Genomic DNA, 27,995 nt, shown 5'->3' on the forward strand with positions numbered 1-27,995 from the left:
TTCCCATCTTGACAGGAAATGCACATTCTTGCTGCATTCTAGGATTTCATTTATCTCCAGCATCACAGCATCCAGCTCCTGCTCATAGCCTTCCTATGATTCACCAGCAGGATTGAGATTTTTTCCAGATTGTAGAAGAAACTGTTGGTTTTAGTATCCAAGTGCATAACCTTAAACATTGCTGTGCTGAATTTCATCCCACTTCACCCCATCACTTCTATCTCCCTGACATCATGACCCTCATCTTGGTGCTCACTTCCATCAAGGCCTAGGAGGGACACGGCCATCTGCCTTCACCTTCTTCTCCTTCCCTCACCCCAAAACTGACATGGCTGCAACACCACCAAAGGCAGCAGGAACCAGGGTGAATTTAGTGTATTGGTGTCCATTTGGTGCCCTCTTCACCTGCAGAAGCCAAATGAGTGTCTTGCTTGTCCCACCTTATTACAGTCCTGGACCTTTCTAATGTGCTCCCTTGTTGATTTTCAGAATACACAGTTCAAAATGTTTTCACCTGTGTCTTCTGGAAGAGAAATTTGAATTAACAGAGTCTGGAGATGGAAGAAATTACCAAATGCCTGGTATTTCTATGTGGTGTCACTGTCCTCAGTCACCGGGAGCAAATGGTAAGTGCTTGTAAGAGGTCAGTAACAAACTGGAAGCTCAGTTCCCAACTGGAGAGGGCATGAAAGTAAGGTAGTGAGGAATCATAGCTATGTGTCTCCCTCTTCCAGAAAAGATCCAAGCTTTCTCGGGTGTGCCACCCCTGGCTCCAGGGACAGGGTATGTGGACAGCCCCAGGGACAATCTGCAATGCTAAAACAGAGAAAGAACCTTTCTAGTGGTGAGTAAAACCTAGAATTGTCTTTCTGTCTGCCTGCCTCTCCTTCATGACTCTTTCCTGTGTTGTAAAACAGTTTTCAACAGAATAAAATCACTATCAACACCTTGATAAGGTCTCTATTTTGTTGTTCCTGAATCTTGCTTCCTGTGACGAGAAGCACCAGACACCGAGCTCCCTAAGAAGCTGTAAACGTGACCCGGGAGGCTCTGAGTTTCTCCTAAAGTATCACACATCCTTCCCTGATTTGGGAGTCCATGTCTGCCAGGCTCTCCTCCACTGAGCTGCAGAGCTGGCTATGCAGAGGTAACAGAGAGTCAGAGTTTTGCAGAGAAATATTCCTTCATTAGTAGAAAAGTTGGGAGAGAAGCAGGCGTCACCCAAAACTTGTTGTGGTTTATAGTGGATGGTCTTACTGCAATTTATCTTGGCTCTCACATGTCTCTTTTTAAACAGGGATATTAGCATAGCTCTGACTGCACAATATTCCACAGTGCTCTCAGTGGTGTAAGAAAGAAAACACCAAAAGAAAATCTAGTGTTTTCATCCCAGAATAAGAGGAGCTCTGGATATGTCTGCACCGGCTGCTCCTTCACAGGCCACCAGCAACTGGAACTAGGGACTTGTGCAGGGACCCTTGGGCATTGCTCTGTGGCCGGCTCCAGCCACCACAGGCTTGACGCTGGCCCTCTGAAGCTGTGCCAGTCAGGAGATTGTGGTGCGGTATGGTGCGGTTTGGTGCAGAGGAGCTCCCAGCAGCTCTGAATCTCCACCGAGGCTCCGTCAGTCTCTGCATTTATCAGGATCCCCATCTCCATAGCAACTGAGCACCTCAGGGGCACTAATGAGTATTTCTGCACAACATGCCTTTGAAATGCAGCAACATGATTAGCCACGTCTTAGAGATGAGGCACTGAGACAGAGTCAGATTAAGTACCTTTTCCAGGCACATGCACAGGGTCTCTGGCAGATATGGGAAAGCCTTCTATGCCCCCACCTCTTGTGCCACCACCTAGGACCATCTGTCTTCCTTTATTTTCTCCTGTTAGCTGATAAAGGACAACTGAAAATTGGATGGATTCCTCTAATCTGTTTTATTTCCCTTTCCTTTAGAGCCTGCAGGAGGAAAGGTTAAACACACTGATCTTTTTTTCATTTTATAAGATGTTTCTTGAGAAAGGAAGTGACATCTCCCAGCCTGGCTGTGACAGGCGGCTGCTCTGGAACACATTGGTCCCCTGGCCAGCGAGAGAAACCTTCTCTCCCAAACCCAACTGCAACTTCACCCACAACCTCCCTCTGCAAAACACCTGCTCATGTGAGACCAAGGGAAGACATTATATATTGGGAAAGAAGCCAGCTCCTGGCTGCAGGGAAATTCAGAAAAACCCAGAAAGCCCTTGAGCCCCTTCCAGCAGCCTGCCAGGGGGTGCCACCAGTGCCCCCGGCTGATCTACTGGAGGTCCCTTCGGTGACTCTGGTCACTGCAGCTCAAGCACCACATGGGCTCGGCAGGGAGTTTCCCAAGCCCTCCTATAGCTTGTGAAAGGGATGACCAGAATGATCATTCAGCCTGATATAATTAACCTGCCACTGATTAGGAGAAAGGACAAGGGCTACTGCAAGAAATTGCCACCCCAAGAAGGGTCAGACCAGTGTGGGACCAGTCACAGTAGTAACAGAGGACATGAGAGCAGAGAGGTCTGCTCCGAGGCTCAATCAGGCAACAGCAGCCGGGGATGAGGCTTTCTGGGATGAGATTTTCTGCTCTTCCCATCTCCATTCCTTGACCAAAGCAGAAGCCACAATACCACCTTCTGGTAATTTCCTTTACTGCATCACCCCCTGCTCCCATCCTGCCTTAAATAAGGACAAACATGCCATCACCACACTCAGACCACGAAGGCTTACATTTACAAGGAGTCTTTTAACACCTTCAAAACCAGCAAATTATAGCAGGGGGAGCATTTCAGCTCCTTTCCATTGCTTCAGCCCATGATTTATTAGAGCAGTTAAGTGCCTTGGCCCACAATCTGCATTGTCTATTGCAACTGAATGATTTACCGCCCTTACAAGGGAGCGCAGTGTGTAATGTTAAATCAGGAGCGTGAAAAGAATAAGCAATTTACAACTTAGAGCAATTGCAAACATGTGGGGAAAGGCTACAGGGGCTTTGCAGGCTGCTGTGGCATTTGCTGCCAGCACAGAGACTAATTCTCTGGTTTTCAGCTCCGCCTTCCCAGCCTCCCTGAAGAATTCCCCTCTCGCAGGCACTGTCTCTTGAGGGGGACCTCAAAGCCCAGCTTTTGCCCACATCACCCGGCCCATAGGAGCATCCCCAGGGACACCTCAAGGTCAGCCCAGCTGACTCAGCAGCATCAGGAGCGAGGTGGGCCCTGCTCCCCAGTGTCTCAGCAGCTCCGGTGGGATGGGTGCCCTCAGCATGGGCATGTTGCCCTGCACCGACCCCTCCGTCACTGGGCAGGCGTCCTCCTCCGGTTCAGCCGGGTTCTCCTCCTCTTCCACGGCCAGGGCGCTCATAGCATTTTCTGTCGGGATGCATTTACAGACAGATCAGTTGCCTTAAGTCTCAAGGATGGGCAGAGCCGACCCCTGCCTGCCCCTCAGGTTTGCTCACGTTTTTACCACAGGCGCTACTTATCCGAGGGCTAAATAAACGCTGCTTTTTCTTTCATGCCTTTGTAAGAGTGCCGCGGGCCTAGCCCTAACAGAGGCGTTAGGTGCTTTTTTTCTGCACCGGAGTCTCTCCTTAGCCCCCCGACCCGCTCCCACGGGGCCCCCACAGCCAGCCCTCTCCCCCTCCCCAGGGACAGGGACAGGCGCAGGCCGCAGTGCCCGAGGACGGCAGGAGCGCGGAGCCGCTGCCGCTCAGCCCCTGGCGGGGCGGGGCGGGGCGGGGCCAAGGAGTCACGGCGCATGCGCAGACAGCTCCGCGCACGCCTCCCACCCCACCGCCTAGTCCCGCCCTCCGTCCCCATTGGCCGGCGCCAGGGGGCGGCGAGCCAATCGCGCGGCGGGGGAAGGCGGGCGAAGGCGGTGGCGCCTGCGAAGATGGAGGAGTACGCGCGTGAGCCCTGGTGAGCGGCCCGCGCGCGCGGCGGCCGTGGGCTCCGGCGGCGGCGGCGGCGGCGGGGGGGGGGGGCAGCGGGCAGCGGGGAGCGGGCCGGGCCGGGCCGGCGCTCCCCGGGGCCACTCCCCGGTGGGGGCGGGGGAGTGGGTTGACCTTGGCGGGGCCCCTCTGAGGGGGAGGCCGGGCTGAGGGCAGCGGCCGCGGAGGCCCGGCCGGGGCTGCCGGTGATTTGGGGCCTGGGTAGCCAAAGCCTTCGCCGGTTACCGACCTCGGCGGGGCCTCCCTGAGGCGGGGGAGGGGGGGGAAGGTACCGGCGTGACGGCTAGGCCCTGAGGCCTGCGCTGGGCCTGGGCCTCTGTGGGCTGCAGCCCCTGGGCAGAGGGTCCCTGGTGGGGCGGCGGTTCGCCCCCTCAGGGTCCCCCCAGCGCCCGGTGACTCTGCCCGGCTCCTTCCTTCCCCCGGTTCCGTGAGGCGGGAGCTCACCGGCCGGGCTGTGCAGGCAGCCTTACCGCCGAACTGGCAGCATCTGAATCCTGTCGTGTTTCGGTAATGTCTTTGTAAACCGTCACAGCCTCGCTGGTTGCAACTTAAAGGTTTTATTTGTAGTAACAAACCATTTAAATGAAAGCCTAGGTACAGGATTAAGTATGCAGTGTGCTGCCCGCCTCTGCAAATAGAGACCGGTGACTGTTCACGAGGCTTTTCCAGAAGCTTTGCAGGTTGCTCTGCTGCCACGTTTTCAGTTTCTCCATAAACATCAACTCCATCTTTCTACAGCACAAAGTTTGGGACATTAACAAAAAAACCTGTATTTATTTATTGATTGCTGTGGGCTCCGGGTAATCTCATTCTCCCTTCAGCAGGGTCATGCAATAGGGACATTTTGCTGCTAAGCTGTAGGGGGGCTGTCGGGGGCCCCACACTGTTTTGTCCCATTTTGCTGCTGGTCACCCTCTTATCTCCGCCCCCCCCCCCCCCCCAAGCAACGTGGGGTGGGGGGGGTTCAGCCCCCTGGGAACCGCTGTTTCTGGGAGCAGTGTGACCTCACTGGAAGGTGACACTGTAGAACCTTGCTGTAATTTCCATTGCAGTAGTGTTTGTTAGAAACATGGATCATGGATTGTTGCGTAGTCTCATCTGTACTGGGAGTGGCCGGAACGGCTGACGGGGGAGGCAGAGGTCAGGCTGTTCAGGCTGGTATGTCACGACGGTTCAGCAGCGAGGATGAAGTGCTGCTCCTTCTGCAGGAGAGCTGGTGTCAGGCTGGCGCTGAGAAAAGGCAGCTTTGTTTATTTAAAACGCAGTGGCCTCTGACTCTTGTGGCCGTTAGGAGAGCTGCAGGCAGCCATGGAGCTTGGAGGCGGATGATTCGCCTCTAAGGGAGGTCTTGGCTAATGGGCAGGCAGAGCTGGCCTGGCGCCTGCTGGCTTTCCTCACCTTGCTGGCCCTGCCACCCTCTCCTCTTTTTATCAAGCCAAACAGTGCTGTAAGGCATCGCAGCTCCCTCTGGGTGTGTATATGAATTGTGGGGTATCCTCAGCCTCTCCTGTCAGTTGAGCCGGTATGTTGCTGCCCTGAAGTCCTGGCCTCTGCTCTCTGTATCCCTAAGTGATCTCAGTTGCTATCGGGAGTAGGGATCTGACCTTATCTTGCATGTAGCAGTGAGCACCTCCTTTCCCTAGTGTGAGGGCTCCCCTTAAAGTCAGGGAAACAATTAACAGTAACGTTAAGCTTGTAGGTAAATGCCAAATTAATAATGGAATAATCTCTTTTATTCTCTTCTGATTCTTTCCTCTGCTGAGGTCAAGCACTGCCAGGGACTGTGGGGTATTTTGTGTCGGCTTTCAGATGCACACGGCTCTATTTGGGAGTTCAAAGGAGCTGACATATGAAGTGGCTGTGCTGGTATCAAAGACGTTTTCTCATTTAAAAGCTGCTTCTGCAGAGGCTTAGAGTGTGGTTTAAAAGGAAAATTAAGAACCCCAAAGGTAACAGCTAATGAGCTTGACATCTGAAGCAGGGTTAAAATGGAAAAAAAATCTAGGGAAGCATTCTGTGATTGGGGTCTAATTAACGAAGCTTCTGTAAAGAACAGTCATGATTTGCTAAATTGGAATTCTTTGACCTTGTGGGTAAAGGAAGACCACTTTACATAATCTATTTAGATTTCTAGAAAGCCTTTTAACAAGATCATTGTTAGCAAGTTAACGAAGGAAGAGAGTTGTGATGAGATGTTTTATTCATAACAGAGTAGATCAAAATCTGGACAGGAGATATGGAGAAGAACAAAACAACAAAAAAAACCCTGAGAAGAAAGACTTAGTCGCTTTTCATCTTGGCATCTCTGACAACAGTGTGCCTGTAACCTTTTCCTGATCATTAAATGTAGGAAATAGGGGAAGGAAAATAAAATGTGAAGTGGGGCTAAATTATTTAATTTAGTCAAAGCTAGAGGGGATTTGTAAGGAGTATGAGATGAAAGCATGTTACAGGTAGGGCAGTAAAAAAGAAGGGTGATGCATGGTGGGATAATGTACAATCCTCCCACTGTTTTCTGAATCAGTGTGGATTTGAGACCTGGATGTCGCTGTCACTGGGGAAGATCAGTGCTGACATTTGGGTGGGGTTCTGGTGTGTTTGGAACAACCAGGCGATGCCAGGATGCAAAAGCAAAGAAAGCGAATAATGCCACGTGTGCAAGCAACAATTTACCTTTGGTTAGAAGGTGTGCAGAGCTGGCTGCGCTCTCTCATTAAAGCGTCTGTGGAGGTGGGGAGAGATTCAGAAGTAGGTCATGAAAGTGAGGAGCCTGGGAGAACATGTAGGAGGAGGGACTGCAAATTTTAGACTTTTTTTTTCAGGAAAGAAAAAAACCACCACCTCGTGACAAAATATGTGGTACAGCGAGGGGTCTGGGGAAAAGCGATGATGTTTTTCACTCCTTACAGCAGAAGAGCATTAGCATATTCTGTGAAGTAGAAAAGTGGCAGATTCAAAACAGATCAATGAAGATGTATTCTCAAGTGCAGGAGCTGGATGCTGTAGGGAAACAGAAATGTGGAATTCAGAGTGAAATCAGAAATGCACATCGATGCTCATATCTGTGATTTGCTAATGTGAACACTGAGCTTGCCATAGTGTTCAGTTTTGTGACCCTGCATGTTGCTGTAGTTTGTTTTTTGCTACGTTTGGTGATTATTACCAGTGCAGGAGCTATAATCATCTGAAGCTTGGCTTCAGCTGTAAGATTTTGGTATAAAATGAAAGAACGAAAATAACTTTGTTATTTTATGGTTTGAAATTACCAGCAGTGGCAACAGAGGTTAATAGCAGGTTAGTGCTCACCTGGTTTAGGAGTTCAGTTTAGTGGCAGAGAGTTACAAGGCTCTAGTGCTTGGCAGCAGTTTTGAACCCCAAATTAAAGCTTATCTCACTGGTGTTGAAAGTGTTTGCTGCGAGGAAGGTGCTCTTTCTGTTGCAAAGCTTTTGCTCGCTGGTCGGAAACATTCGATGTGCTGTATTGTTGGAGGCAGGAATCGTGGCCTTCTGGACCTCTGACTAGATCTGTGTTTTGTTTGAATGAACTTCAAAGATCCTGGATGCATCAGGAAAAATCTTTCCAGTTTAACAAAAGATGACTTTGAAGTCTCTCATTTCAATAATCAGAACTAATGAAAAGCATGAGTAATTCAGGAAAGTGGTGTTTTGTGCCAACTGTGAAATGAGTCTCATGGAATTTGCCACCTAAGTTTTCTGTAGGTCAAGACAAGAATGAGAACAGTAAATTTAAAACTATTTACGCTACGTAAGTAGGACAGAGCTGGAATTCCACAGAAATTTTCCATGATGGAAATACGTTTCTCTGCCTTGTGTGAGGAGTTCAGGCAATTCTTCTGTATAATTTGATGCTTACCACTCTAGGGAGACAGGTTGGTAGACTGTTGGCAAAGGTTGAATTTGTTTTGCTGTAATACTACTTGTGTGTGTGTTTTGTTGATGTCTGCGCAGCAAGCTGGATGTGAGACGATACAGCTGGCAGGCTTGATTTTCATGCCAGTTTTGGATACTGTGACACATGTATTGACAGTGAATTTCCAATGTGAATGCACTCAGGGCCTGAGTGGTGGATCCATTACAGTTGAACATGATGGAATTTAGTATTTTCATCTTTGTTTTTCTTTATAGTCCCTGGAGGATAGTAGATGACTGCGGAGGTGCTTTCACGATGGGAGCGATAGGAGGTGGCATTTTCCAAGCTATCAAGGGGTTCAGAAATTCCCCAGTGGTAAGTAAAGTCATTTGAGAGTGCATTCAGAGTGCGGTCCTCCTTTCTCTGGCCCTCAACAGTTAATCTGGCCAGCCGAAGGTAAAGGAGAAGAAATCCCTGTGCAGGGAGTGGGACTGGTTAGTGGCCTGCATGTCATTAATCCAAACCAGGAGGCTACATCTGGTGAACGGCTCAGGGTCCACATGGGTCCTTCATCTTTCTGGGTAAAAGTTCTGCTTCCCGCTGTTTGATCTGATGGCAGCAGTGGAATGCTGGCAGCTGGCTGCCCTCCCTCACTGAGGGACAACTCCCTCAGGATGGGGAAGTGGAGGTTGCAGCAGAATATAACTGTCTCAGCTGATCTGATCAGCCTTTGGTTCTGTCTGCATGTAAAGCTGTGAAGCCTGGGCTGTTCTTCCTCTTCTGGCCTACCCCCTCTCCCTTTCTTTTAAGAAATGGAAAGACTCAAAGGAAGAATCTTTTTCTCCTTCAGAAATTAATTAATCTCTTTTTTAATTATTAACATTTTTTATTAGCTGAATTTTTTTGATAGTCAGGTTTTGTTTAAATGCAGATGTGTGCATAAACATGAAAGTTGGAAGTTTAGCTGATGCAAGTCAGTTTTTACTTTCAGGATTTCTACTGCAAAATTTTGACTATAAACCTGTTGTAGAGACATTTGATAAACTAAGATCCAATTTCTACTTTGCTTTAAAACATTTCTCGGGCTCCAATTAAAAGGGGTTTTTTTGAGTGTATTTTGGTGTTACTATGTGGCAATTTGTTTGCCTAAAATTTCTTAATAAGCCATCAGTTTGAGGTAAGTTTTGTAAATAACTGTTTCCAAACTAGTCAGATCCTGCAGACACTTAACTTGAAAAGGATTATATGCTTAACTACATGCTTAATTTTGCTCAAGACTTATTGTCCACACTTCTGAGTGCTTTTATTGAAAATATAACTTGGGTGTATGTTCTTTAAATCTTCTTAAAGTGTAGGAAAATATCTAGTCATACTTCTGTGGGCTCCTGGATGACATGCTTAGTGTTAGGCTCTGGAAGGCTCAGCGCTACACTTAGAAGCTGAATTGCTTGCTTCTCTTAGCTACAGAGACTGAGCTGATGAGACAAGGGCTAAATACTCCACTTGACCAGCAGGAATGACTAAATTTGGGACAGCTAGTGAGATTGCTGCTGCCAGCCGAGCACAGTGCTCCTGGTCTGTGGGCATCTGCGACAGGTTTGAGGTGGTTGTAGTAGAATAGATAGAGTACTGATGGAATTGTAATATAACAGCCTGCAGTAACGCAGCACTTTGGCAGTCTTCCTCTGGGTAGGTTTCCCTGTTCTCCATGGACAGAGTCTGCTCCCTGCGGTTACCTGCACCTGATGCTGCTGTTTGCTCCACTGGTATCCTGTGTGCAAACTGTGTCAAGTGACCGGGCATCAGATAGGAACAAAGAAATGATACATGTGCAAAATAAATATGCTTATCTTGCTAAAAGTGTTCCTTTAAATGTCTCAATCCCCACTAGGCCAGTCAAAACAAACTTTGAACTCAAATTGTTTAATGCCTGATGGCTGTAATTCATTTCTGTAGCTGACAGGTCTATTATAAGGGAGTAATAAATACTAAAGTATGTGTAAGATGCAGTTTCTGTCAGCTCCTTATCACAGCTGTTGAGGGAGCTTAGAAATATTGTTGGGCCTGTGGCAAGTTTTTGCTATATACAGTTAGATTGGCTGTAAGACTTCACTCTTATTTTAACTGTTTCTCTTTTATTGTAGGGTGTAAACCACCGGCTGCGGGGAAGTTTGACAGCTATTAAAACAAGAGCTCCACAACTGGGAGGTAATTAATTTTGTATTGTTGTTGCAGTCAGTTGGCTGTTGGTAGATAACCGAGTTTGGGAATATAATGTGGTACGAGTGCAGTGACACCTGCACTGTGGGCCAGCTGTGTTGCAGCAGGGATTGTTGGTCCAAGCAATGAGTAAATACGATTCTGGTGCATCCAGAATTAGTTTAGGTGTGGAGGAAGCGTGCTTGTGTTCATGGAGTGATAAGCCAGGGTTAATAATTTTGTCATACTTTAACCAGCTCTGTGCAGAGCTGCCTGGGGGCCTGTGCATTGTGCCCAGGGTTTTAAAATAAGCAAAACTGACTCATGAAAAGAAATAATCAACCTTGGAGAAACAATGAAGTGGATGGGTGGGTTTGGGTAGGATTTCAGACTGTTCCCCTGAGGTCAGCTAGGTAAATTTCAGTCATTTCTATGAAGTGAATTTTGCATGTAAAAGTCTAAAAATCACAAAACTGCAGCTTGAGTCAAAATGATGTCGTGACCTCTTAAAGGTCACACTGTGGTCACGCACTGTGCTGTGCCATTATGCCATTCTGACAGGCAAATTGAATTAATGCATTACAGAAGGAGAAAATGGGAGGGTGGCGTTGAGCACGGAAACATCAACTGCAGCAGAACTACTTAAAGAAATTGGTGCCACAGACTGAAAAGGCTTTATGGCTGCAGCCTGTAGTGGCTGTGCAGAGAGGAATCCCACCTCCTGTTTTTTATTAAGTTGATATAAGGTGTTAAGACCCCTCAAATTAAGGAGGGCTGAACTTACTCTAAATAGTAGTTTTCCCCAAATGAGTCTGGAGATCAATATTTCTTTTCATTTATGATATACATTATTGTTAAAAAACTTCAGAATTTGCATTCTGAAAACTGTCGCAGTCTCTTTGCATCTGTCATACAATACCGATCAGCACCGATCTTCTGAGATGCCAGAAGCAGGATTAGGATAAGGTGCGAAATTACTCTGCATCATTCTCTGTGAGGAAATGTGTTTAACAAGTGAAAAATCTGAAAGTTCCCTGAGCTAATCTGGCTTTATTAGAATGGAAGTTCCATTATAATTACTGTTTGATAAGCTTCCTGTCATTAAATATAAATTAGTGAGATTAGTATATATAGAATGTATGTGTATGTACGTGCATGTGCAATATGTGTGTCACCTGGCAAGTTGAGAATTTTTCACAGTATTGATTTTAAGCTATGTTTGCTTCTTTGTGGGTTTGAGTATACTTCCATGTCTGAAAGCAAGCACACTCATACTAGACCATCTCATGATTATATGGGTGCAGCATGGCTGGCTTGTCTGCTTTCTCTAAACTGTTTTTTGTTTATTTTTTAACAGGTAGCTTTGCTGTCTGGGGAGGTCTCTTCTCGATGATTGACTGCAGTATGGTCAGAATGAGAGGGAAAGAAGATCCCTGGAATTCAATCACAAGTGGGGCCCTGACTGGAGCCATATTAGCTGCAAGAAGTAAGAAACTGAGGAAAATGGAATTGAAAAACTTCTGTATTCTAAATGTACAGTTCTTATTGTTATAGTGAAGCAACAGTCTGTGATACCCAAACTGGAATTTACTTTCTTGGAGAAATTGAAAGATAATCTGAAACTTTTGTCCTGTGCTTATGAAAGTAATAATTATGTTCTCAGACATTACCGGTGTTCCTTTGTTTCCTTGAGGAAGAGGGGGGGAGTTGCCCAGTAATTATCCTTTTATTGGTGATGCTAATGAGGCTTAATGGATGCAAAATTACTGCTTCTGAGTCTGCTTATAGGAGAGATTATAACTAAAGGAAGAGAGCTATAATATGCAAAGTAATGCATCACAGAAGTAAAAAGTGTTGTTTTGTGCTTTTTATTTTTAGATGGACCTGTTGCCATGGTCGGATCTGCTGCGATGGGAGGAATTCTCCTAGCTTTAATTGAAGGAGCGGGTATTCTCTTAACAAGATTTGCCTCCACACAGTTTTCAAACGGTAAGGAGCCATCAGACTATGGTGTCGCAAGGCTTTTATAGTGCAGTCTTTACTAATGTACCTCTTCCAGTCATTGGTCTTATCACAGAGTAAATCTACTCTGCCGGTTGCCAGCTTGTAAGGCTGCAGAAAGTCAGGGAGGAGCTGCATGTTGCTGCTGACAAAAGAGCATCATCAACTGGGCGAGTGGAGACTGCATGGCTGAAAGCAGGGACATCCCTGCTGTCCCTGTCTTCTGCCCAGTCCCCTGATGCAGCCACACAACCTGTCAGGTGGTGGCAGCAGTATTGGAGTCAGTGGTGGGTGACACAACCGCTTTGGGGGAACAGCAAGCAGCAAGTTTTGGGCAAGAGGGATAATGCCGGCAGGCTAGCTATGGTCTCTGTGCAGATGTGTGGGTAACCCTGGTTTAAATGAGGTGATAAAGATCAGCAGGCAGATACAGATAAAAGATTTCCAAGAGGGGTGTTGGTGGTCTGATTTTTCTAAACTGCTTCAAAAACTACATCCCTTTGTTTTTTTTCCAAGTAAAACACAAGCTGAGGTGTCAGTTAGCTGACTCGGTAACCACTTGTGTAAATACCTGCCTGTGCAAAAATACCTCTATCGCCCCACCTTATTTTGAGTGGAATACAGACAAGAGCACAAGTGTTGAAAGGATTAGTAGCAAGCCACTAATTCCTGAGAGGCTTCCTCTCTCAGGTTTGTTCACGGATGTTCTTTGTTCAATCTAAATTATAACAATTTTTGTTCTTAATCCAAAGACATTTTAAAATTAATCTGCTTTAGAGAAAGGGTATCATCTGTCCGTTACAGTTTATTCTCTCTAGAATTGGCATACAGTAAATGTATTGCTTCCCTCCAGCAGAACGTCAGTAAGAGGAGTTGGGAAGCTGACTCCACAATGACTTGTTCCATTTCACTGGCTTGCTTTATTGTCGGGCAAGTTACTGTGGGTAAACCTTTACAGAGTGGCTGAGTTCAACTGAAGGGCAATAAGGCATAGGTTTCCAGCTCCTTTAGGTGACTGAAAATATTTCCTTCCCTCTCACTGCTCTGATTCATTTCCCTGTTAGTAAAAGAGATAAAAATATGGTCCTTATTGGGCTGAGGCTCTTGTCAATGTGTAAAGCTCTTGAACTTTTTTGAATTAAAAAAAATCAAATGTAAAGTCTTGTTATTGGCTTAATTTTAAGAGGGATTTATACAAACAAAAACGCTGTGAATGTGTTTTGTGCTGTTAGTGACAAGAATCTCTTGTCTTTTAGTATTTATTATTTGCCTTTTTTCTCTTGCCTTGTTCACAGGCCCTCAGTTTTCAGATGACCCCTCCCAGTTGCAGCCCTCTCCGTTTGGCGACTACAGACAATACCAGTGATTATCCTCATTCTCCTAGTTCACGTTGTACCTGAGCTGTAGTTTAAAATGCTGGAGGACCAAGATGCGGTATGTCTTTACACCAGTGGTAGTCTCTTACACAAACCATGCCAAGAGGACCTTCAGCACTTGCCAGTGTAAAACTGCACAGGAGAACTTTTAGAAGATGACAGATCTATTTATTCATGATAGATTCCATTGCTGTAATGTTAATACATGTCTGATAGAATACATGGAGAATTAAGACAAGGACCAAATGGAGTCTTGTTGTCCTTTGGACATGGACTGAAGTGAAAGTCTTTGGAGTCTTCCCTGGGATGTGGCATTGACCATCCACAGTGAACGCAGCTGGAATTTAGCCTCTTCCCCATCGGACTTAGGTGGCTACACATATTTCAGCTTAAGGAAAAGAGTTCATCTCCACACAGTTTTCCAATCCTAAAGTGAATATTACTGGGAGAATGTGCAAGCCAGTGAAAATTACTTCCAGCTAAACATATATTTCACTGCTGTTCTTTGTTTTCTATGCTACTGCCTAAGTGCAGCCTAAGTTCTTTGGCTAAAGCAGAATCTGCCTTTTGTGGATCTGCAGGCTGCAGCTTACCTCTGACTTCCTCTAAACCCACAAGGCTTTGAGCCCCTTTTAGGAAGAGGTGGCAGCAAACTAATTCTTCACCTCTGCTGCTGCTTGCTCTGGCTTTCGCAGCAGGGGAACACCCCAGACAGCTTCCCGTCCTAGAAAAGTGCAGTGAGATGTGCGTAGGAGTCCCCAACAGAAAACATGTAGGCCTGTGGGGCTGGAGGGTGAAGCATTGCACCTGCATGCCTGCTGCCAGCGCAGCCTTTTGCCTTTTCACCTCAGATCCAGTCCTAAACACGATTTGAAACATCTGCTCCATGTTTTTGTTCTTAAACTCCAGTTGTGGAGGCATGTTCCCTCTTGTCAGCAGTTAAAAAATCATATCCAGTGACGTTTTCTGTTGTTAGTTAATACTATTACTTGCTGGCAGTTCCTGATAGAACATCTGTATTCAAAAAGACTTGAGTAATATTATCTGAGCCGCTTCATGCCTTTTCTTCTGCCTGGGAAGGAGCTCAATCTCTGCACTTAGTCAGGAAACTAAGTCAGACCCATGTAGTAGGAGGAGAGGATGAAAATAACACTGAAACAGTCACACTAATGGTTGACAAATGGTTGAATTAGGATTGTACAAAGCATGCATGCACGTGCGGGATGCTGACCATCTCCTATGTCCTGTCATCCTGTAAAAGTGACATTTTCCTGTTTCCACACCCTGGCCTGTCCTAGAACGGCTCCAGGACTGCTGGGACTTGTGTCTCTGGTACCTTAGTGTTTCATATAGTTGCTGCTGGTGTGTCATTTTCAAAACCATAAGCACAAAAGCACTGTGTGTGTGTGCATGAAGGCCCGTCTTGCTTTGCTGCTTACCTGGTTCCTTGGGCAAACGTGAAAGACAATTTTCTGGATTTGTGTCACTCAGCCAGTGCTCCCCAGTCGCAGAGTGGGTGAGTCTCTGGTCTTTGAGAGAGAACTACGCTCAGCTCTCATCCTCTGTGGAGCCTCCTCTGTGTATCCAAATCTGTGTGTTAATTGCTAGATGTTTTCCTGTACTCTTTATGTAGGATTAGAGCACTTGGCGGTTGTTCAAATCTGCGTGCAGCTTGAGGATTTCATTCTCTGTCCTGGCTCTCGCACTGCTGAGTTGTCCTTAGGGGTTTGCTGGGAGGGGAGAGGACTCAGCTGAGTCATCTGCCCCTATTTAAGCAGCAGGCTGGAGCACTTGGGTGACCTTTCCCACCACTGCTTTGTCTGGGCGCAGACTCCGGCTAGGGTGGGACACGGGGGTGCGCAGGACCTGTTGTAGGTTGATCTGCAGCAGGGGAACCTGCTGCTTCATGCCCTAGGGGCTCCATCCAGGCCCTGCCTTCACTGTCCCTAAAGCTGGGCCACATCCAAACAGCTCAAAAAAGGACCACCACACAACCCTACCCTGCAGCAGTGACCTGCCGGGGATAGCTGGGACACATGCCACTGGTGACCAGCTGTGGTGGCCCTGCCAGGCCCTCCTCCCTTGCTCCTCTGTAAGGGAACGGGCTTTGGCTGCCTGAGCTGAGCTTTACTCAGATCAGCTCTTCCCCTCTAATCCCCCTTGACCGTCTGTGCTGGATGGTCACTCTTGCATACTTTGAGAAGCCTCTGATTTAGGGTGTCTGTCATCCTTCTCTCCCCCCACACCAGCCAGGCTGCAGCATCTTTTCTGACCAGCTGAGAGCCCTTTGTCGTGCCAATCACAGGAGGGAAGTCAGCAGGCCCCACTGCCCAGTGGCATATTGCTCAGCCAGGGAAGGGTTTCCTCCTCTGTCATCGCCACAACACCCAAGAGTTTCCTGTGTTTTATTTCAGCCATTGGGACTGTCTGGACTCACTGCCATGGCAGGAGGGATCCCACTGCCCCTCACAGCTGCTTCTGCTGCTCAGCCTTTGAGGGGACATGCTGCTGGGGGGTGCTCAGAGCCCTCTCCCCCAAAGCAGCCCAGACCCCGAGCAGCCTCCTCTCTACATCCACCCCAAAAAACGAGACAGACACCACCAGCACGACACTGAACTATTGACCTTTTTATTTCAATCAACTACAGCAGCTCTACATTCCCCTAAAACACTGTCCTTCCTTTACTACCACAGACAGCGAGGGAGCCGAGTACACTGCGGTGGCAGCAAGTCTTTTTAAAGCTTAGTATTAAATATTAAATATTCTCTCATTTATGTTTACATTACTTTGTCAAGGAAAACAAACAAACAAAGACAATTAAAACTTAAGTTACATAAATCTGTGCCTGTGCCCTGGGCAGCAGCACTGGGGGCCGCAGAGCTGCCCCCAGCAAGGCGGCTCTGCTGCAAGGGATATGCAAAAATCTCTGGCCCTCGGCCTGGTAGTGCGTGACTCTGCTCGTTCCGGCAGTGAGCTCAGGAAGCGGGTGCTCAGCTGTGCTGGGAGCGGGGTACCCGCACCCTTTGCTTTCAGAAATCAGCATGCCTGGGAAGGCCGGAGGACCGTGGTGCAGGTAAAACACTGGAGGAGGTGAGGCCGCAGCACCTCCCCTCAGCCCCAGTGAAGTGCGCAGGGAAGGGGGTGAGGATTTGGTCAACAACTTTGCTAAAGAATTTTTGTTCCTTTTTTTTTTTTTCTTAAAAAAAAACAAACAAAAAACAAAACCAACAACCCCAAACCATTTTGAGTCTTCCTTTGATTTTAGCAAAGACAGAGTTTAAAAAGCACTTAGGAAGCTTGTACTAAAATCAGGTTCTCTCAGAGGAGAGAGTCGTCTGTGCACCCCCCTTCGAGTCCGTAGCGAAACTCCTGCAGGTTCGACACCCCGTAGAAGTGGACAAAGGCCGCAGCCACCACGAGCACGTGAAAGATCTGATGTGACTGAAACTGCAGGGAAGCCAAAAAGCCCTTTAGACCAGACCAAAGAGGACAAAAGCAACACCGGGAACACCTCCTCGCTGCTTCTGCACTGCCCCAGGACTGTCCTCTGAGCTCCACTCTTTCCCCCCTCATTGCTCCCAGGTAGCATTTTCCACCCTGTACTTTAGCCTGCCCTGCCTGCTTGCAGCAGCCATTCAAGGTCTGGCTGCCCTCACATGCACTGCAGTGCACCAGGACACCCTCAGCCACCTCCTCCTCATCTCAGAGCTCACCGCCCTCAATCACCCCCTCCCCAACTCCACAGCTGCCCCCCCCAAAGCACCCTGCTCACCACCTTGTCCCCACACTCACCCAGATGTCAAACTTGCCCGGGAAGAAGCGCTCAGGTATGCGGGCAGCGTACAGCCCCGCACCTGTGATGTACATCACGGCCATGAGGAAGAACCAGCCCATCTGGCCAACGGTGGTGGCTTTTACGAACCCTTCGGCAATGGTGAAGTGCATGGTGGGCACCACGCCACTCAGCCCCAGCCCCAGAAAGACGCCTGCGGTGGAAAGGAGAGATCAGCAAATGGGAGGGCAGCATGGACAGGGTGCTGCTGCTCCCCACCAGCTCCCCTTACACCCTTATCCTGCGCAAAAGGAAGCTCCTTGAGGCACCAGCAGCTTTTCCTCACTCAGTTCTGGATTACCCAACCCCCACGGCATCTATCCTTCACAACACGAGGGATCTACAACTCTACATCCTCATTAAAACCACTGCTGATCCCCAGTGCTCACTGGGCAGAGCTCGCCATGCAGACGTGTTCTCTGTACAGCCGCAGGGCTGCGGCAGCTCCCGCTCCTGGCTACGGGAATGGCCCTTTTGGAAGGTGCCAGCCCTTGGGATCGCACCGAAGCCTCACGAGCACAAGGAATGCAGCCACCCCAGCCATCCCTTCGAAGAGAGGTTTTGCCAAAGTCATTTGTTCAGTGAAGCTGCTTGAAGCTCAATGGGAAGGTGCTAATTAGCGGGGCTGAAATTTTCAGCTCTGGCATCTAATTAGTTTGGCAGAGAGCAAACGGCATCACAGTGAGACACCAGCCCACAGAGGCTGCGGCTTGTACTCGCAGCAGGATCTTGCTTCACAGCTGGGGAGGACAGCAGCCCTCTCCAGGAGCCGGCAGCTGGGACCTCTGCCAGCACACCAACACCAGTGCTGCCATGGGGGAGCGGTGGGGCTGACAGTCCCACACTGTCCCCTGCCCTATTCTGAGGGGGTCTCGTGGGTCATGCACCAGTGGTGCTGCCCAGCCTCCAGCTCAGCATCATCTCTCATAGGGTAGCTAGATGCTGCTGCGATAGACATTTTGCTGCAGGAGACCCCCTGGGAGGTGACGGTGGGCAGAGGTGCTTCTCCACGCTCAGCGGTGCTCAGTGAGGCAGATTTAATCTGCAGAGGCTGCAGCGGGGGCAACATGGGGTGTGCATGTGGAGCGGGCTGGAGGCAGCCTCGCCCCGCAGCCTCCAAGAAGGCAGGTACATGCCAGCGTGTAACTGGCAGGGGACAGATGATGAGGGAACCTCTTCCTCCTCCGCCTAAGCTGCAGGTTCACGCTGCCAAACCGCTTCCCGGAGAAGGCACAGCCCCAGGCCACCCAGCCACCACTTAGAGGGCTATTTTTAAATGCTGGCTGTCTGCTCCAAACCTCAAGCTTGCTGAGTGCCAGGCAGAGCTCAGGCCCTGCTCAGCAGAGGATCTAAATCCCCAGGACAGTGAGAGGAGGAAGACCTCTCCCTGCCAGAGGCTGCTGTAGGGCAGTGTGGTGCTCTGGGGGAATGAATTCTGCAGATGCTGAAAGCTCTTCGCAAATGGGAAGAGCCATCCCACCACAAAATCTTCCCAAAGTCCACCCCAAAGCCCTCCTGAGCTCCCTCCCAGGGCTGGGGACTTGGGGTGAGGAGGGAGAACTCCTACCTGCTCTTGTCTGCCTGTGCTTGGGGGTGGCGAACCGGTCCCACTGAGCAACGATGATGGCAGAGATGCCCAAGACACAAACGATGGAGAGGTAGATGAGTCTTGGCTGCGGGGAGCAGTAGAACGAGTAGTAGAGCCACGGGACAAAGCTCCCCATGATCAGCAGTGCAATTCCTGAATAATCCAACCTGCAGTCGGGGTACAAGGACAGAGAGTCACAGGTGAGCCCCCAAATCCACCCCCCCTCCTTGCATCCTCTTGGTAACGGTGTGTCAGTACCCTCCAGCCTGTCTGCACCCAAGTGGAGTCACCACGGCCAGACAGGCAGCTACAGCCCCGCAGGTGAAGCTGCATGTCCAGAGAGGGGAGGAGGGCTGCACTCGGGTCTCATCAATGCAATATGGGACAGGAGAAGGCCTGGGCACGTATACGGCTTCTGGGGATGCCAGCAGAGCTCAGCAGGAGCGCAGGGGATAAACAGGAGCTGGCTGGAGACAAGAGGGGCCATGCACTTGAACCACCACGACAGGACATGGCAGGCACGAGTCCTTGTGCATACGGATTTGACTATTATCTCCACTGTAAAGTGCTTTTGATCTATCGATCCAGGAACCATTTCACCACTGAAACACAGCTGCTTGCATTACTCCCACTGGTGTGGCAGCCGTGGCAAGTGCCTTCCCTGGTATGCAAGGACATTTCTGCTGAGGGTGTAGCAGCACAGTTTGTTCTGCAGACACGATCCCACAGGATCTCTGGGGTTTGTACAAAGGGGATTGGCAAGATTTCCCAGCAAGCAGCACCCAAGTAAATGCCTTTGACAGACTTGTGTGAGCAAGATCTTATTTGAAAGCCTTGCCACTGCTCTGTCTGTGCCACGAAGGCTGATGTGAGCTTAACTCTAAGAGCAGCCTGCACACCGATCTCGGAGAGAGGCACTGGCCACTGCCCAGCCTTTCCACTTTGCCAGGAATCCTGCTTGTTTTCTTTCAATTTGGTTTCAGTCCAAACTGGATCCAAATCGGAGTGTTTGAAAGCATCCAGTAAGCTGGCAACTGCCAAACTGCGGTTTCCCATGGCTGCCCAGTGAGACCAAGACCCCTCCTCCCTTCACTGCTATGAGGGTCACAAAGGGTGTTCCCTCGGGAGCTGCAGGTTCCCAGGGTCCCTGTCTTTATCATCCACCTGAAGGCATTTGAGCTGGCAGATTTAAGATTCTCAGGCACAGGGCAGAGCCCTCCAGGACCCAGCTGTGGTTCCCTCTCAGCTCCACACTGGATTCAGTGAATGCTCCCTTCCCCCAAGGATAAAACATTTGGGAATGCGGCACTTTCCAAGAGGAAGCGCTGTGAGAACTCAAAACCTCCTATGAGACCACACAACCCCACTTGTGCTGACTCACTTCGAAAAAGTCCGCGAGACCTTCTCTGAGTGACAGTAGACAGTGTGGAAAAGCCAGGAGAAGCTGAGGCACAGCACTGCTCCCAGGAAGAACATGCCGAATACCACCTTCTCCTGCAGAGGAGCCATGAAATACATGTTGGGCCGCAGCATGGTCAGGATCCCCAGGCAGAGGAACAAAACAAAACCTGCAGGGAACACACCAAACGGGCAGTCAGGCTGAAGGAAAGTGAACGAATTCAGCAAATACCCAGGAGCAACACAGCCCTGACTGTGTTCTGCAAGGCAGGCCCTGGACATATCCTGCTCACAGTGCACCCAGAGGTGCTCAGTCGCACCTGGGGCTGGCCTGGAAGCGGGCTGTTAGCTGAGGCTGTTGTTACTGCAGATGAGCGGAGCTAGGGACAAGGGAATGGTCAGGCGCAGGGTGAAGAGCCACTGACCATCCCTGGGTTTCAGAGGAAAGCGCTCTGAGGCTTTCCTGTTTTGCCCAGGACTTATTTCTCCATCCCACTCTTGCAGAGCATCGGCAAAGCCACAAACGGTCGCTGAGCCCAGCGCTGGGGCCCCGCTGTGGTCTGGTCTCCCTTCACCCAAGGAGCTCCGGGAGCTCTTGGGCACCTTGTGACAGAGCTGCCTGCATGCACAGGACCAGGCAGGGGTATGCAATCCTCACAGGGGGGTCCTGGGCATGGAGAGGACCCCAGGACTGAGCAAGTCCCGGCTGTAAAAGGCTGCCCTGTGCATGGGGGCCAAGCCCACCTGCAGCCCGAGGGCTACCAATGCCCCCCCTAGTCACCTAGCAAGTGTGTCCAGATGTTGCCCGTCTCAGTGTGTATTCGGAAGATGCTCTTGAAGCAGGCTCGAAAGGACGGCATGGGAGGCCTGTGGCCATGCAGGAGGTAATCGTTGTCCTTCAGCCAGTCAGGCAGCACATCGTAAGGAATCACGCGCCAGCGCCCTTCCCACACCTGCAACACACCAAGCTGCTGGTGGCCCCCAGAGCGTCGAGCAAGCCCAAAGGTTCAGGTTTGCTCACCCCGGGAGCCTGAAATTACACTTGGAACAAGCCCAGCCAGGGCTGAAAAGGCACCGTAAGGCTCTTTGGGGAAAGGAAGTTCAGCGCTGGCAACATCAGCACCCTGTAGGACCCCTTAAACCACGCACATCCTGCAGAGCGCTCCCCACACTCAGTGAGTCAGAGGGGATTCGCACCCTCAGGTTTAACCCTTCCACACCTGAAGCAGCTGTTCTCTGCAGTGGGGAGCTCCCATTTTGGTCAGGGAAGAGAGAGCCCTGGCTGGCAACAGAACTGGGCTGGCCCTCAGCCAGCGGTTGACCGTTACCAAACCACGGTGACCATGAGTGCAGGCACTGGGTGAAACCAGCAACAGTGCTTGGTGCTCCCAGTCCCTGTTAGAGGACTGCAGAGACACTGGGGCTGCTCCCTAGGTCGCTGCTTGTCTGGCATGGCTGGGCACAACCACCACCCCTCACCAGCACTTCCGATCCACTGCCATCCCCTTCCTGCTCCGCTCCTGGGAGACGCTGCTGGGAGCAGAGCCAGAGCAGACTGCCGGCAGAGCCGCACGGAGCCCGGGGAGCTTTACCCAGAAAAGAGCGATGCAGCCCAGCCCCTGCCCCCCACCCCAAGCCCTGGGCTTGGGGCATCCGGGCTTCACTCATTCTCCAAAATCAGGATTGGGAGATCGCGACATGCTCCTGTACCTTATACACAAACTCTTCCATCTTCTCCATGGCATGATGAGCCTGCAGCGGCAGAGTCAGCACGCGGACCACCTCCTCCTCTTCCTCACGGGCCGCTGGGCATGGCGGGTCTTCAGCCTAGAGGCAGAAATGCCGGGAAGAAATCATCCCTGCCCACGGGAGGAACAGCATGTGGAGAGTGGCGAGTCCCTTCTGAGAGCACCTGGGGCGTCATCCCTTCCTGAGGGGACAGGCAGCACCTGCCGGTCACCACCGCTTATGCAACATGCTACTGTCTTAACCATCTCAGGCAGGCTAATCCCAGATTTATTCTTGTTGAATGGTGGGATTACCGTGGGGGGTTTTCACCCCTACAACCAAGGCTGGAACAGCCACTTGGCCCAGCCAGGAAACCCGGCCCTCCACCCCTACTAGCAGCCCAACACAGAGCGGAGGCAGTGCTGCCCCAGCACCCTCCCGGGCTGGGAACACTCTGCCCGTCCCGGCTCAACTCCCTCTCTTCTCCTTTACCATTAGCAGGTTTGGGAAAGTGGTTTCCAGCCCCAAGGGCCACAGAACAGCTAGATGACTGAGAACACCCCATTCCCTCCAAGCAACAGCACTGACATGCAGACACAGCGCATCTCGGCTGACATCTCTGCAAGAGGGCTATCACAGATCCACGCCTGCAGGACAGGAGAAGTTTCTGGGCCAGCTCAGGGCGTGGACCAGCCAGACCATCAGTGTTCGGGTAACAAAACATCTCACAGCCTCTGCGCTGACACAAAGCGACGACTAGACTCGGGACTCTGCAAAACGCACCCGGCTGGCCTCCATCCTTCAAGCCACTAATGGGATAACGGGCAAATTCCTAGGTTAATCCGCAAGGACGGAGCAGAGAGGCTGAGCACGGAGGAGCAGAGCCAGCTGCGGCAGCCAACCCGGCCGGGGGCCCGCTTGCCGCCTTGCCCGCTCGGGGAGGGGGGGGTGGATGAAGGTCTTACACTGGCCGAGCCGGCGGCTCCTTGGTCCCCCTTCTCCTCCAGGAGCGGCCCCAGCTCGGCCAGCTCCAGGTGGGCCCTCTCCCGGCCGGCGGCGGCCAGCCCGTTGCCCTGCCCGGCGGCGGAGGCTTTGCGGGACGCCATGGGGGCGGCGGGGTCGGTCCTGGTGGCCGAGGGCAGCCGCTGCAGGTCCCTCCGCGTCCTTGTGCCGCCGCGCTGGGGAGGGAGGAAGAAGAGAGTCACCGGGAACCGACGGCCGCCCTAGGCCGGGCCCTCCCCGGGGGCTGGCACAGGCGGACCCGGCCCCCCGCCCCGGCGCACCGGCGGGGCTGGGGCTAAGGCCGCCGCCACCCGCCGGGGGAAGGGGGCAGCGCTCGGACACCCCCGCCCCGCCCGCACTCACTCACCAGCCGCTACATCCCGCGCTGGGCGGCGGCGGCGGCGGCGGCACCGGAAGCGACGCTGAGGGAACGGGCCGCTTCCGGTCGCGAAACCCCGCCCCGCGCGGCGACGACGACACCCCCGGGACGGAATGGAGGGCGCCGCGCGGGTCTCGCTTTCTGATTGGCCGCAGCCGCTGTCTGTCTCTCTTCCCTCCCCCCGCCCCGCGCCCCGCTGGCTGCCGGGCGCTGCGATTGGGCGAATCGCCCACCTGACGTGCCGGCGGGGGGCGCTCTAGCCCGGCCGCGCGTCTCTCTGGCCAGGCGCTCGGCTGCCCCCTAGGGGCGGGGCGCCGCGCAGCGCCGGGAGCGCCACCTCCGGGAGTCCCGTGATGGCGGCGGGCGGGCCCGGTCGGACCGGGGAGAGCCGGCGGGTTCCGCACCCCGCGGCCGTAGCGGGGAGGGGGGAGCCGACCCCCGCGGAGCGAGGGCCGGGCCCGCGCCGCCCTTAGACCTGTGGTTGTAGTGGCCATGGCCCCATGACCAGGGCAGCACGGCCCTGAGGGGCACCCAGGCCGGAGAGGACGGACCCAGTCATCCGTCCGTCCATCCGTCCCTGTCCCTCTGTCCCCAGTGGCTGTCAGCCACCTTGGCACCACCCTGCCCATACGCATGCAGGTCCCCAAGGAAGGCCGTCGAGGGCTTCCCCAGCTGCTGACAGCCCCGGAGAGCAAATGTCGGCAGCAATAATTGATGGCCAAGGTCGCCCTCGGCCTGTCGGGTCCGGCTCGTCTTTCCCTGCCCGGAGGTTTAATTACCTCCGCTAACGACAGCCGGGGCCGGAGACTCCCCTCTGCCCTCCGCCGCCGCCCGGCACAATGGCGGATCCTGTTCCCCATCAATCATTCATGCCCCTGCCGCTGGAAGGGATTTCTCGGGGGCTGCTCAACCGGGAAGGGGATGGGGGGGATCCTCCAACCTTCCCGGCGTTAAATAGGCACTGCCGGTGCTGGGGCAGGTTGGAGGCGCCTGGGTCACCCACAGGGTGAGTGGTGGTGGGGTTTGGAGGGGACACGGGGTTTGGGGCTTTTTGGGGGTGCAGCGGGAGATGCTGGGGGATGGGAGATGGATTTTGGGGGGCTGCTTGCTGGATGGGGGCAGCCCTGTGTCCCGCTGGAACTGGGTGGTCCAGGAGAGGTTGGGGCTGGCTGTGGCCAGGGCTCTGCTCTCCCCTCTGCAGGGACGAACGCTGCTGTGTCCCCCGCTCCGGTGTCCCCATGGGTGTCTTGAGCTGCATGAAGTACCTGATGTTCATCTTCAACGTGCTGGTGTTTGTGAGTCCACCTGGGCCCAGCGGGCTGGAGGGGAGGAGGGGTCCTGTCCCCGGAGCGTGATGTCTCCGGCTGGCCCAAGAGGGTGGGTGACACCAGCCCAAGGGAGGGGACCCCAGCAGAGGTTAGAGCATCCCCTGTCCCCGTGGGGTGGCTGGGGATGGTCCCTGCACCCCATAACTGCGACGTGTCCCACAGGCTGGGGGGACGTGCCTGGCAGGCGTGGGGGTCTGGGTGGCCGTGGACCCGGCTGGTTTCCAGGACATTGTGGCTGCCAAGCCTGTGCTGAGCGTGGGTGCCTACCTGCTGCTGGCCGTGGGCATCGCCCTCTCGCTGCTGGGCTTCCTGGGGTGCTGCGGGGCCCTGCGCCGGAGCCGGCCGCTGCTGCTGGTGGTGAGTGGGGGGAGATGGGTGGGAAAGCAGCTACGGGATGTGGGAAGCTGGGCGGGCAGGGGGCTGCAGGGTGCAGGAGCTCGCGGGATGCAAGGAGCCGGGGGATGGAGGGTGTTGGGGGATGCGGGGTGTCCTCGGTGGAGCCAGAAGCCTGGTGTTCCCCATCCTGTCCCTGTCAGCTCTCAACAACCCCCCCAACCCAGTCCCCACCTTGTGACTCTTTCAATTTAGAGCCCAGAGGATTTTATAAAGCCACCGAGCAGAGTCACTTCTCTCTGAGGCTGCTGGCTTGTCCCGAATGGCATTTCCAAGCCCCCCCCCCCAATGGCGAAGGCTAGAAACCCCATTCTGAGCATGACACCACAATTTCTTTGGCATCCCCAGACCCTGGCAGCCGGTGCTTGTTTTTAACCCTCTGCCTTGCAGCCATGGTGCTCGGAGATGTGGCATCTGTCCCCAGGAGCTGCGCACTCGTCCCGTGTCCCCCGGTCTCAGGGGAGCAGGGCATGGGCAGGGCTGGCCCCAGAAGAGAGGAGGAATAGCTGGAGCAAGCTGCCCACAGGGTCGGGCTGGTCTCTGACTCCTTCATCCCACTGCCTTTCAGTTCTTCATCCTCGTGAGCCTCGTCTTCATCACGCAGCTCGTTGCGGGTGTTCTTTTCCTGGTGCACTGGAAACAGGTACCATCCCCATGCCCTGATGCCGTGCCCCGCATGGCCAGCCCCTCTCCTCCCTCTGTCATGCCATGGGTCACGGCTCTGAGTCCCCCAGAGGACTGGGACTGGTGCAGGGACGTCCTTTCTCACCCTCACCTTCATCACCAGCACCCTGATGCAAGCCCAGAACCACGTGGGTGGGTCCCATGAGTGGATCCCCATGTCCCCTCAAAGAGAGAGGGTGCCCTGGCCAGCATGGCGCTGGGCGGGGGGGGTTAGGGTGGGTGCACAGCCCCCACAGCCCTGTCCCTGGTACTGGTCCCCCAGTGCTCACAGACGGCACCCATCCCGCAGATCCAGCCGGAGCTCTTCCTGTCCGAGCTGCGGAGTAACTACCGTGGGGACGAGGGTCCTGAGGTCTTCTCCACTGCCTGGAACACGCTCATGGTCACGGTGAGCAGCTGGGAGGCTCCTGGTGGGCTGTGGAGCATCCACAGGACCTGCTGACTGTGACCCTGAACACATGCGAGGGGCTCGTGCACCCCAGACAGACACCGAGCTGCATGCTGAGCTGTTCCCCCTCCCTCCATCACCTCCCTACGTGATGTCCCCCCCATTTTGACACTGTGTTGATGGCATTTCCCTTCTGTTTCAGTTCTCTTGTTGTGGCGTTTTAGGACCTGAAGACTTTGGGAATGGCTCCCTCTTCCAGGAGCTGCACCCAGGGACGCCCTGGCCGCAGGCATGCTGCGCCCGGGATGGGCTCCTGCAGGCGGGCGAGCTGCTGGGCTGGGAGCAGTGCCGGGAGAGGAGCCCCGGCTACATCCATGAGCAGGTAGGACACGACCCTGCAGGGTCCCTGCCCTGTCCCCGGCTTCCCCAGCACTTCCCAGGCTTGTGGCAGCGGGGCAGCAGCACCCTCTGCCCCTGAGCATTGGGGACAGGAGCCTGGGACACTGCCCGCCCGTGGTTCTGCAGCCCAATGACTCCCCAAGTCCCCAGCTCATCCAGCCCCACCACGGTGCCCTGCCCCCAGTCTCGCCCTCTGAGCTCCCTGCAGCAATGGGGAGTACAAGGGATCTCCTCCATCATCCTTCTGCTCCCAGGGCTGCTTCTCCACCTTTGGCAGGACCCTGCAGAAGTACATCTCTGTACCTGGGACTTGCAGCTTGGCCGTGCTGGGCATTGAGGTACTGAGTGGGGCTGGAGGGGACAGGGCAGACGGGAAGGGACAGGGCAGGCGGCAGGTCACCTCTCACAGGCTCTCTTTTTGCCGGGAGGGTGCTCTGTGGGTGAAGGGACCAACAAATGGGCTCAGGCTGGACCCCCCCAAGCCTCTAGCTGTCATGATCACACCCAGAAAGCGGGTACACATACAGCGGGTCTTGTCTCAGGGTATAAAGCCAACCTCTCGCTGCAGATAAGCGAGGTTAAAGGACTGGGTGTGGGGGGGTATTTTGCTCCCACAGGCCCTGGGGAGTGGGGTGGGGGGGTGTTGCTCAGCAAGCTCTCTGCAGACCCCAGGAAGCTGACAGGGGCCTCCTCCCCCATGGTCAGGACAGCTGGCATGCAGCCCCTCGAGGGGGCACAGCCGTCGCCCAATTAAACCAGGAGCAGAGGACAGCGGTTCTTTAGTCTTCGGGCTCTTAGATTTTAGCAAGCACCCGCAGCAAGGTGCGAGCGCAGCCCTGCAGCAGGGGACTAACCTGCTCCCCCCACTCCTGTCATTTCAGATCTTTGCCATGTTCTTTGCTTTTTGCCTTTATTACAACTTCGACTGAGCAGGACGAAGTGTGGCAGAGGCAAGCCAAGGGCTTTGGAAACAGCAGCAGGCAAGGACACTCCATTTCCTTGCATGTGAGAGCACAGCTCTCTAGTTCAGCGCTCTGATTACTTTCCCAGGCAGGCAGGAGCCTTGCTGTGTCCTGTCTCTGCTCCAGCAGGCATGTAAGGATTGGCCTGGCTCACTTTTCTCAGAGCGGGGACAGGACACAGGCTAAATTCCTTGCAGGCAACCACGCAGAGCAGGAGGCTGAGCATTAAAGTCACTCCCACTGCGATCTGCCATCGGTCTTCACATAATTAAACAGCTCTGGTGACAGGGTGTCCTGCCCCCCATGCACCTTCTGCTCTATTGCACCACCAAAAACTGTCCTTCTTCCTCCTCATCCTCTTGAGCTTCTTGCCCTGCACCTCACCTCCCCGGCCCCCACTCTCTTCCACACCCATCCTGCTCCCAGACCTCCAGGCACCCTCCAGGCTCTTCTGCATTCCTTTCAGCTGGTGCTTTTTGCTGGCCACCTCCTGGAG

General features: G+C 52.9%; 3 protein-coding genes across 4 annotated transcripts; 2 read left to right on the forward strand and 1 right to left on the reverse strand.

The window, feature by feature from the left end:
- Nucleotides 1-3,837: 3,837 nt before the first annotated feature.
- On the forward strand, nucleotides 3,838-14,976 carry TIMM17A (translocase of inner mitochondrial membrane 17A). Its single transcript, XM_075054875.1, has 6 exons — nucleotides 3,838-3,939; nucleotides 8,118-8,217; nucleotides 9,987-10,050; nucleotides 11,399-11,527; nucleotides 11,920-12,030; nucleotides 13,338-14,976. Exons 1-6 carry the CDS (start codon nucleotides 3,914-3,916, stop codon nucleotides 13,406-13,408), a joined length of 501 nt encoding a protein of 166 aa, XP_074910976.1. The 5' UTR covers nucleotides 3,838-3,913; the 3' UTR covers nucleotides 13,409-14,976.
- Nucleotides 14,977-16,025: 1,049 nt separating this feature from the next.
- On the reverse strand, nucleotides 16,026-23,448 carry ADIPOR1 (adiponectin receptor 1). 2 transcript variants are annotated; one of them, XM_075054873.1, is made up of 8 exons: nucleotides 23,334-23,448; nucleotides 22,930-23,142; nucleotides 21,947-22,063; nucleotides 21,018-21,189; nucleotides 20,220-20,406; nucleotides 18,818-19,005; nucleotides 17,211-17,404; nucleotides 16,026-16,865 (listed from the first exon to the last, which is right to left on the reverse strand). In XM_075054873.1, the coding sequence occupies exons 2-8, from the start codon at nucleotides 23,068-23,070 to the stop codon at nucleotides 16,737-16,739; spliced, it is 1,128 nt and encodes a 375-aa protein (XP_074910974.1). In that variant the 5' UTR covers nucleotides 23,071-23,142; nucleotides 23,334-23,448; the 3' UTR covers nucleotides 16,026-16,736. The 2 variants fall into 2 exon arrangements, with proteins under 2 accessions (XP_074910974.1, XP_074910975.1); XM_075054874.1 differs by having other exon boundaries at nucleotides 23,330-23,348.
- A 1,093-nt stretch (nucleotides 23,449-24,541) lies between these two features.
- On the forward strand, nucleotides 24,542-27,890 carry LOC142043436 (tetraspanin-18-like). Its single transcript, XM_075054602.1, has 7 exons — nucleotides 24,542-24,640; nucleotides 24,836-25,030; nucleotides 25,635-25,709; nucleotides 26,040-26,138; nucleotides 26,341-26,520; nucleotides 26,792-26,875; nucleotides 27,419-27,890. The coding sequence occupies exons 1-7, from the start codon at nucleotides 24,584-24,586 to the stop codon at nucleotides 27,464-27,466; spliced, it is 738 nt and encodes a 245-aa protein (XP_074910703.1). The 5' UTR covers nucleotides 24,542-24,583; the 3' UTR covers nucleotides 27,467-27,890.
- Nucleotides 27,891-27,995: the final 105 nt, after the last annotated feature.

Source organism: Buteo buteo, chromosome 23 (assembly GCF_964188355.1).
Source record: "Buteo buteo chromosome 23, bButBut1.hap1.1, whole genome shotgun sequence".
Lineage (NCBI taxonomy): Eukaryota > Metazoa > Chordata > Aves > Accipitriformes > Accipitridae > Buteo > Buteo buteo.